General features: G+C 45.3%; 1 protein-coding gene across 17 annotated transcripts in view; it reads right to left on the bottom strand.

Annotated features, from left to right (window-relative positions):
* Positions 1–10,503, bottom strand: part of LRMDA (leucine rich melanocyte differentiation associated) — a 1,127,870-nt gene that overhangs the window by 469,234 nt on the left and 648,133 nt on the right. For all 17 annotated transcript variants that reach the window (XR_011382445.1, XR_011382447.1, XM_070057885.1 and 14 more), the window contains one exon: positions 9,819–9,936. Coding sequence is in view for 15 of the 17 variants with exons in the window: in XM_070057885.1 (XP_069913986.1) it covers positions 9,819–9,936 (118 nt within the window). In the remaining 2 variants the exon portion in view is untranslated. The remainder of the gene's footprint in view (positions 1–9,818; positions 9,937–10,503) is intronic.

The raw sequence follows: 10,503 nt of genomic DNA, 5'->3' as shown, positions 1-10,503 counted from the left end.
GAGTGCAGCGGAGGATGGTCCAGGTGCTTGGGCCCTGCACCCCATGGGAGACCAGGAGAAGCACCTGGCTCCTGGCTTTGGATTGGTGCAGTGCGCAGGCCGTGGCAGCCATTTGGTGGGCGAACAAATGGAAGGAAGACCTTTCTCTCTCTCTCACTGTCTAACTCTGCCTGTCCAAAAAAAAAGTCATGGAGACAAAATAAAAAGAGAAGGTGTTTTTTCAAGCAAAACCACCTGGAAATCCACACCTAGATTTTTTTAATAACATACATTTCTCCCAGGGTTTTTGAAGTACCTTCATGCTCACCACATTTAGACAAAAAGTTTTTCAGAACTTTATGATGACTTTCAACTTTTTTCAGGTGGGACTAAGGTGATGGTACTACCACATCCTGTCCATGACTTTGCTTTTTTGAGTACCTAAATTGTACTTTTTTTTAATATTTATTTTTTATTTATTTGAAAGACAGAGTTACAGAGAAAGGGAGAGACAGAGACAGAGGTCTTTCATCTGCTGGTTCACTCCCCAGATGGCCCCAACAGCCAGAGCTGCGCCGATCCGAAGCCAGGAGCCAGGAGCTTTTTCCAGGTCTCCCACGTGGGTGTAGAGGCCCAATAACCTGGGCCATCCTCTACGGTTTTCCCAGGCCACAGCAGAGAGCTGGATCAGAAGTGGAGCAGCCAGGACTAGGACCGGCGCCCATCTGGGATGCTGGCACTTCAGGCCAGGGCTTTAACCTGCTGTACCACAGTGCAGGCCCCCTAAATTTTAAGTATCAGAAGCATCCCTCACATCAGGAAGCTTATGTGAGTTTTCTTCTATAGGAGTATTTTCTTCTTGGAGCTTGCTCTTCCTGTCCATGAGTAGCAGAAGATTGGAAGTAACCAGAAAATCCAGAGGAGAAGATGGAACTGTGCCACTGTCACTTTCTCCTTCCTTCAGCAGGGAAGTGCAAACAATGTTAACTCACGCTCCAAGTTAGATTCAGAATGCTGTTCATGCTTCTCCCCTGGTGGCCTAGTATCTGACCCTTCCATCCTCAGGCTTCCCTTCTCCTAGGATGCCAACCTGTCTGTAGGGTCAGTCCCTACAATCTGATGTTCCCAAAGGCCCGGAAGGGATTTTCCATGCAAGGCAGAGCGCCAGGAAGACCCAGAGTTGGGAAGGGCAGACAGCAAGATGCTGGGACAAGATGGGACAAGGGACACATATGCCATGACATCCTCCCTCCACTCATCTGTCCAGCTCTGGCTTTCTTAATCATGATGCCCCCCAATATCCATCTGCTCTTCCTCACCCCTCACGTGGAACCATGAGGCTTCAGAGTGAAGACCTGGTGGAGACACGGACGCATGGAGGTAGAGAAGAGCACGGTAAGAGCGTGGTAAGAAGAGCATGCTGTTCAGGCGCACTACTGCTGGGGGAAGCAGCTCTCTGCTAAGCCGTGAAGTTACACAGAACCCAGAGTAAAATGAAATCAGTATGCCAACTTTATTTGCCTAGAACCTAACTTGTTCAGAAAGCATATTTATTTTCCTCTCTTCATCTTCTCTTTCAAGCTGAATTTTTAAAAGTGAAAATTAAAAAAGAACCTAAAATGCAAAACACCAAAAGCCCCCTTCCACAGTGGAGCAGGAAAATATGAAGATAAAGTGTGGATGACAGAGATAATCGGCTATTCAGGCTCCATCTCAGTCACTACCAGTGATCACACGAATGAGGATGTTTCAGGGCTCAGTTAAGCAGCCTTATATCCACACCTTAAAAAGAGAGGGATCTCTGGGCAAGAATTTGGAATGCCATGGACTCGCTGCTGCATCTCTGACAGCCGTTAGCTTTCCCCTCACCCTAGCATCCAAGCTGCTGGCCACCACCCCCTTCCTTCCACGCAATCCAGCTCTAGGACTCAGCAGTCTACTCCCTGTGGTGGCAGGGGCACCACTGCCAGCCTGGGCAAGACAAATGCTGGGGCAGCCTGAGGCCAGCAGCGGCTGTATCACAGGTTTCCAAAGCACCTGCTCTGCACAAAACACTATCGCTCCCTCTTTCAAATAGCGCCTCAAACATAGACCCACCCAGACTCCCCCCCGCCAAGTTTAAACCATGCTAACCTTCCTTCTGTCCCTCAGGGGAAACCACAAAACTGGTCTAACACGCAGAGCACTGCACATGCTGACTCCTGGTTCTCTGCCTAACCCATGCTTTCACTAAAATGGGTAAAGGGGCGTGATTACAAGGTCAAAACGGGAAATTACAAAGCTGCCTTTTACTCCTTTCCATCTCCTGTCCTCCTGCTTGTTTACCCCTGCTTCCTACTGTATGAGGGTACTCCAAAAACTCATGACAAAAATCAAATTGAAAGATAATTTTTGGTGCAAAAAAATTCCTAAAATCTACACTTTTTTTCATAACACACAATTTCCATGAACCCTCTTTTTTAAAAAAATATTTATTTATTTGAAAGACAGAGTTATAAAGAGGCAGAGGCAGAGAGAGAGACAGAGAGAGAGAGATCTCTTCTATCTGCTGGTTCACTGCCCAATTGGCTGCAACGGCCAGGGCTGGGCAAATCTGAAGCCAGGAGCCTGGAGCTTTTTCTGGGTCTCCCACATGTGTGCAGGGGCCCAAGACTTGGGCCATCTTCTACTGCTTTCCCAGGCACATTAGCAGGGAGCCAGATCTGAAGTGGAGCAGCTGGGAATCTAACCTGTGCCCAAATGGGATGCTGGCATAGCAAACGGTGGCTTTACCACTATGCCACAGGGCCGGCCCCTCTATGAACCTTCTAAAGACCCCTATTAAAATTCTTGCACCAAAATAAAGTTATCTTTTCATTTATCACAAACTTGTTCAAGTCTACTTGTATATCAATGGCTCACTAACATACACAGTAGAAAGAACACAAGCTTTGAGGTTAACATTATCCTCTAAAGTAATTTATGGCATATAGGATGAAGGGCAATAGAAGCTTTGAGGCCTACACAGACCTAAGAAAGAATAGGATTCCCTTTTGTTCTGCCATTTTAGGTGATGTACATAATTTCTCTGATATCAGTTTCCCTGGTTGCAGATCCAGGTAAGGGGAACAATCAGAGGTAAAATCATGAAGCATTTGGTACAATATCTAGTAGACAATAGACACTCAATGCATGCTAGTTGTTCTTTTAACTCATATATCACAAAAGTGTTTCTGGATCTAAAAATGGACCAGCAGGAAGCAGGCAAACTGTTAAGCTGTTCCTGATATGCTGATAAATCAAACATCCAAAAAGTTTATAGTAGTTGGTGCTGTGGCAATAACTATCATCAACCTCCCTAAACCCCATGTTGTGTCTGAGTTATCATCACTGGTTCCAGTGGCCATCGGAGGGCAGAGTTTAAGGACAGTATGTCCATATTAGTCAGGTTTTTGCAGTAACACTTTTGTTCAAAATCCTAGAGGCTTATTACAAGCATTTACTGCTTATGCTGAGGTCTGTGGTTGGCTTGGGTGGTTCTGCTTCAGGCCTCAGGTCAGGTTCAGGTCTACTCAGGGTGCCTCTTATGTTGTTTTTGTAGCACACAGCAGATGTGTGAGACAGTAAGCAGTAACACATGGTGTATTATAAGGTCCTGGCCCAGAATTGGCATGCTGTCACTTCCATTCACATGCCATTGGCAAAGCATCATATGGCCAAGTCCAAGGTCAGTGGGTCTCCTCTCTTAGAGGAAGAGCTATGGCAAGGGCAGCGAGAAAGAAACAAGTCTGAAAATAATGAAATCCACCACACTTCTACCAATCACCAAGTTCCTGAACTTGTATAAAGTATCCTAGTGACACTTATCTCAATCTCCATGTTTAAAAAGTACCATTTAATTCCATGAAGCTCCTGACACAGGTCTGTCCAATACCTTTGTACCACAGCAAGCATTTGGAGAATAAAAGAAGGAAAAGCATGCAGCTGGGCTGCTGAGTTGCCAAGAAGGCCAGTGACTGGATCAGAGGTACAACAGTACCTCACTGAGCATTGAGCTTCATGGAGAATGGTCTCTGCTACACACTCAGAACCTGGCAAGGCCCAGGGACCTCAGGAGGGACTCTGAGAGGCTGCACCCACACGCATGGGCTCTCTTTCCTTCTGTCTGTTATAGATTCCAAGTGCTGCATTCACAGGGCTCTACAAGACACTGTAGACAGTTTTCCTCAAATAGTCTGTCTCTCATTCCAGATGGCTGCTGCTCACAGGGAAGGCTACAGACATCGCCCGCAAAGAGCAATACTCAGAAAGCATGGACTCGAGGCAGGAGATGCCATGGTGCCGAAAACGGAGAACACAGTCCTTAGGACAGTCTCCCTTCAGCTGTGAAGTCAGGGAAAGGACGGAAAACAAACCGCAATTACCTAACTTCCAGGGTTGTTTCCAAACACATCGCCTAAGCGCTTTTCAAAAAAGAATTGATTAAAAATGTTCCTCGCTTCAAAATTTACAAAAAGGTAACTAAAAATAGAATACGAGTTTGTCTCTAGACAAGAATCATCTGTGTAAAAACAGAAACGATTCATAGGACAACAACATATTAGGTGGTCAGAAACATCTAGAAGAGTGACTGACACCCATTTGTTTCTGAATATGTGGCTCTGTAGAGAATTTTCAATCTATATTGGCTAATTGCCTATTTAATTGCATGTAATTGTGGTTTACTATATTTATTTATGGGCATGCCATGGCTGGATGTAAAAAATATATATCCTTAAAAATACTGAAAGTAGAGAAAATGCTAGTAACTGTTAATAATATAGTAGTTTCTGATCACCTTTAATGTGTTTGCAATTGGGTTAGACAGAGTGAGCAAAAGGTATCAAAATTGGATGCACTGTGGTTTAGAACAAGGTATCACTTAGCAAAGTGTTAGGACAGTACTAAGAAGCTATTAGTTGAACCAAGCAAACTACTTGGTAGCACTCCTTTATGGTACAGGCAAAAAAATACAATAGCAGCGACAACAAGGATAATCTCATTTTAACCATGTGCAGACGCAGGGGTGCCCCAATACATTTTTTTTTGTGAAAAGTTACTTCTTATTTCATAAATGCTTGAACTGAAGCAGGTGGGTCTAAGAGAAGAGGACTCAGGGAACACTTAGTGGAGGGAGCACACAACTTCAAGTCGCGCCCCTGCCTCACCAAGAAACAAAACTCCATGGAAAACCTAAGGCATAGGGATCATGATGGCCACAGGTTTCTCCACCATAATGAATCTCAGAGTAAACCCTTTGAACACACAAATAAGCAATCCAGAACTCTGCCAGTGCACAGATTCACACAGTCCTGAAGGCAATCGCCCATTTCCTGAATTTCCAGTTGACTCTGTGGAGGGATGTCTAAATACAGGCCACCTTCCATGACACCTGCCAATGTGCTCTGTCACTCATGGTCCATCATTTTGTTGAACACTGAAAGACCTCTGCTACAGACCATGCACAGCAGATTTAGAAGTGAATAAAACAGCCGAAGCTCCTTGCTCTCACAGAGGTGCTGTCACATCGGCTGAGCTCCTTCTTCAACCCAATAAAGAGCTGGTTGCCCTGAGATTCCACTTCCAGCCTTCCTCCTAGGTTGTATTTTTCATGGAAACTCAAAGAGATACGCACAGATGGAATAAGATACTCAAGGGAGTGAAGACCTTATTCCAAGAGTCAAGAGTGGGACTATGTAGTGTAGTAGTCATAGGAGTGGAGATCCTAGGCCACAAGTAAATTTCTGCTCTTGGTTTAAGGGTGTATATAAAAAGATTTCCAGAAAGTAGTTGACACCAAATTTTGTTCCTTTAATGCATCACGTCTGCCTATTTTTCTCTTCTTTCTCACAACCACACCCATGTTATAGCCTACTCTCCCAAACACCTGAAGATACATACACAATTACACAAGCTATAAAGAACTACATGAGTCAAACATGATGGCAAACAGGCATTCCCAAGTAAAGACATGCATGACATACTTTCAAGGACACATCAATACTCATGAACACATCATGACCATACTTTTCCTTACGGAAAACATCCAACATGCAGAAACCCATGTGCCTGAACACTAATAGAACTGTGATTTCCAGTCCATCTGCCCACACAGTTGCTCTCCCTGTGGCTCCTATAAGGTTCTGAACTCTAAACAGTTGGTAGCCAACTTTGTATACATGCCTGTAAACAAGAGGGCTCAGCTTTAAATAATATGTCAAAGAAATGACAACTGTGCTCTCTGCCAGAACAAGGATGAATAATTACAAAGTCAGGACATAATTAAGCAATTCTGACTGTCGAGTTTTTGAGCTGCCTCTCTGATGTGCAGGGCTCGTGTGCCCGCCACTCACGCCCTCCTGGACAGGCCTCTGCACCCCTTTGATCTACATTTCCCAGTGCAGTGAGAGGTCATGGTCTGGTCATTACAGAAGCCTTTCATTGGGGGCCTTAAGCTTCTCAGTCTTCAGCTTGGTGCTTTCTGTATTGACAATGGCATGATTCAATGGCCAATATTGGACAAAGATATATATTTTCTTTAAAATTCTGGGAAACGAGCAAAGCCTGGCAGTTGCAGGTCCATTAAGTCAACACATCACACACACAGGGTCTGGAAGAGTCCATTGTAACACCAGCTATCATTTCCTAATGAATGACAGCATCTTTCTGTAGAACAATCAGAGCTCAGATAGAAAGTGGCTTTTAAACAACAAAAGCCAAAAGGCAGCAATGAAGAAGAAATCTGTCACCAGGAGAAAAAGCTAGAGAGAACTCGCACTCCGGCACTGGGACTTGCCAGGTACCATATCAAACCTTTGATGCAGGGGGTTTATTAGCTTCTGGATGATTTTTGCATTTGCGTCAGCTGAGAACACCCAGACTGCCCGTTCCCTACCTCCAAGGCAAGGGCTGTGATTGGAGAGGTATTTTCTATGCTCCCAAATACTTTATGTCAGGAATAAAATGAAAACAGCTCCCCAAATCATGGCCCCCTTGATGATCCATCACAGCATTCTGCTGAGTAAGCACAACAGCCCACCGCTGCAACCGAAAGGACAGAAGCCAGCCTGCGATGTCGATTGTGCTATGAAAAATAGGTCTTCAGCAAGTGTGCTCAGCACTGCACTGGCAATTTGCAGGGAGGAAATTGCTCTCCACTTAGAAGCTGACTCCAGGCATACACATACCTCCCAGAACATGCAAATGTATATACACACAGCCAGAGAGTGTATACACACCTGCATGGGAACAAACATGTGTCTGTGCAAGTGGCAGCCAGGAGAGAGCTGTGCTTTTGCATGCTAATTTATTCATTCAGCAACGGGCTCATTCTGGCCTCTATCCACCAGAAAAGTGCCCATGTCTACCTCTGAAAACAAGAGAGAGGGGATCGCCAGCCACTCAGGGACGCATGCACTTCACTACAACACCGAGAAAGAGGAACCCTCTGTGCTGCTGAAGGGTTGTGGCACACGTGGAACACCTAACTAGAAGGGAAGCCCCTGGGTGCTGGTTCCAGTTCTGCCCAGCAGGAGGGAGAGGCCTTGGGAAACTGACGTCTCTCCCATTTCCTCATCTGTAACATCAGGACACAGACCAGGCGACATTGAGATCCCTCCGGTTTGGGAACCGGGCGACTTTATACAAGGAGAACCAAAGGTCCCCACACTTTGCCAGAGCATTTGTGTCTCTATCCTCAAATAATTAATGGGGATTTTGAAGCTTAATATGGTTAGGACGGATGTTCGAGTCAATCACACAAACAGGAGCTAATTCTATAATTGACTGGAAACTAATTACGAACTCAGAAGAACATTTCCACTGATGATGCTTCTGACTCCATGAAACAGCTGATACTGGAGTTGAAGGAGCCATTCCCAGTCCCTTTCACCGGCAGGGAAGAATTCCAGCGCCTCTCATTTCCACACCACAGAACAGTTAGAACACCAAAGGCCCTCCTATAAGCTTTTATTTGAACAAAGGGCCCGTGGGGAAAATAATGGGTTCACTGCTTTCATAGGGAAGACAGGGAAGTGAGATGTGTGTGGCTAGGTGAGCAGACCCACAGGTGAAATTCAAGTTCTGGCAATTCCTAGCCACATGACCTTGGGTAGCCCAGTTAACTTCTCTGGCCCTGAGTGACCTCACCTGTAAAGTGAGCCAATGATATTTCCCTTCTGCTTTGTAAGATTAGGTGAGGATTCACAAATCTGTTTATAGAGAACTTTAGAATGGTGGTGGGCACATGTTGAGTAACCCATCTAAATACAGTGGTTATTATATCTATCAGCCCCTTTGAATTTCCAATGAAAGGGTAGAACTTCCTGTGTCAAAGACATATGACAGCAGGGTAAGGACTGACCTACTTGGTACAATGCTTGCGTGGAGGTAAGGCAAGTATACTCAGCAGACCTTTATAACAGTCCAAGTTAGTATAAAGAGTTCATTTGTTGTATTTTTCAAGGTTTAGTGATGTCAGCTGTCTCTGGGATCTTTTCACCAAAAATTAAAAGAGGCCAAGAAATAAATCACTTCATTTGAACAAAATTACAAAAGCTGGAATAATGAAAGGCAGTCATGTGCAATATGTCAAATCCATGCCTCGATAAAGGGAACTGTTAACACTTAAATAGCTATGAAATGAATCACTCGATTAATTTCCCACATGCTGAAACAGGTAACAATACACTTATCTGCCAGTATTGCACCTCCAACATCCTATATTTCCAAGACTGTAAGCAATTTTATTCAGCATGATGGGAAATCTGTTGCACCTCCTGGGTTCAGGGAGAGAGTGGCCTCAGGCCTGGTGCCAGCCAAGCCACTTGATGGAAGAGGCTTCAGTGTCTGGTCTGTGTTGGTCGGGTTTGGTTTTTCTCCCCCTGCTCTTCATCACTTCCTAGAAATGTGTAGAGTGCTAGAAGTAACTGAGGAGAAACCAGGTCTCTTTGGTTTCTGTGCCAGTATTTGTAACACAGATGGCAATGGCATGGGAGGTGACCTCATAGTTCCAGGGCCCCACGGAAGTGACGGTCCTCCAAAAGTGTCACTAGGGGACATCAAGGCCAATCCCCATCCACTGGCTTCACTCATGGACCCTAACTCCTCCCAAAGAGATAGTTGTCCACATTTTTCAAAAAGCTCCTTGTGTCTGAGTCCCAAGACCATAAGCCACACTCCCCCAGGCTCGTCAGAGCTGCCATTAGGATGACACCATGTTCACTTACATGGCCTCCATACATACTCAACTAGCTAAAGAAGGGTCAGCAAACCCCACCCTACTGAGCTCTGGAGAGCTACACGGTGGGGAGCATGTGCCAGCCAAGGGATGCATGATCAGGAACCATGGCCTTCCACCATAGCAGTGATAGGAGAGAACATTCTCGCCAGCTGTCCTTCAGTGCCAAGAAAGAAGATCCCCTCTGAGGCACAAAGGTCTCCTGTCCACTACAGAAATGTTAAATGTCCAACACTCTCTCCTTTGCCAACTTTAGACTTACAAAGGCCATATTTTGGAAACTTCTTTAAGCAGGGGCCTGACATGACCTCTGGAACTTCACTAGTCTGAGCTGAGTATGTTGCTGCTTTACTGATAAAGTAAGTAACAACAAGGCACCACCATACAGACAATATCCCCTTAGACACTGGACACAGGAAAACCCAACACACACCCAGCATCATTTCATGTTTGGCCAACAATGCATCAGTGGAGAGACGGCTGTTCCCAGGCCACATTCTAAAAACACAGGAGGACATCCGGAGAGTAACCAGCACTGAGACATGAAGTCCCCTGTGAACAGCAGGGCTTCGAGGCAGCTCACCTTGGGTTTCACCACCTTCATGAAGGCCCCTCTCACCAACGCCTCCTCTCGCTCTTGTTTGGTTACTTTCTTGGCATCCAGAAACTTCAAGCCGGGCAGCTTGTACAGAACAAAGCACCTGGAGGAGAAGAATCAGAGACAAGTCAGGATGGCAGGGGTCAAAGCCTCAAAGGTTCAGGCAATGTGGTCCTCGGGAATCCCCATTATTAGGTCTTCAGGAGTTCAGATCTTGATTGCTGCTTCATCTCTCTTCCTTCACAAAGAAAAAGCAATCACCCCTTGACCTTACACAGACACACAGCTAAACTTTAGACACATATACTAATGGCTGTACTTGACTCACAGGAAGACACACAGACACACACCTTTGTATGAGCCACTGGGACCTTATCAATGTTCTTAACCGCCTTCCAATCCAGAAAGTGGGCTCAGCTTCTCTGCTACACAGGAAAATCTCTATAAAATGAACCTTTAACTGGCTTGTCATTTCTTTCATGGCCATTCCTATGGGGCATCTGTTATCATTCTCATCTCTGAGATTGCAATAAACATCCAATCTGAAGCTGATACAACTATCTGTGATTGAGGACAATAAACTAGGTTGGCATAGCCTGGGTGACTAGAAGTAAGGAACATGAGTAGCTGGGAAGTGCTTTCTTGAGGAATCAAGCTAGGCTCCAGAGGA

This window comes from Oryctolagus cuniculus, chromosome 15 (assembly GCF_964237555.1).
Source record: "Oryctolagus cuniculus chromosome 15, mOryCun1.1, whole genome shotgun sequence".
In the NCBI taxonomy this organism is placed as follows: Eukaryota; Metazoa; Chordata; class Mammalia; order Lagomorpha; family Leporidae; genus Oryctolagus; species Oryctolagus cuniculus.
The sequence above is the reverse complement of the archived record's forward strand: the minus strand, read 5'-3'. Positions and strand labels throughout refer to the sequence as shown.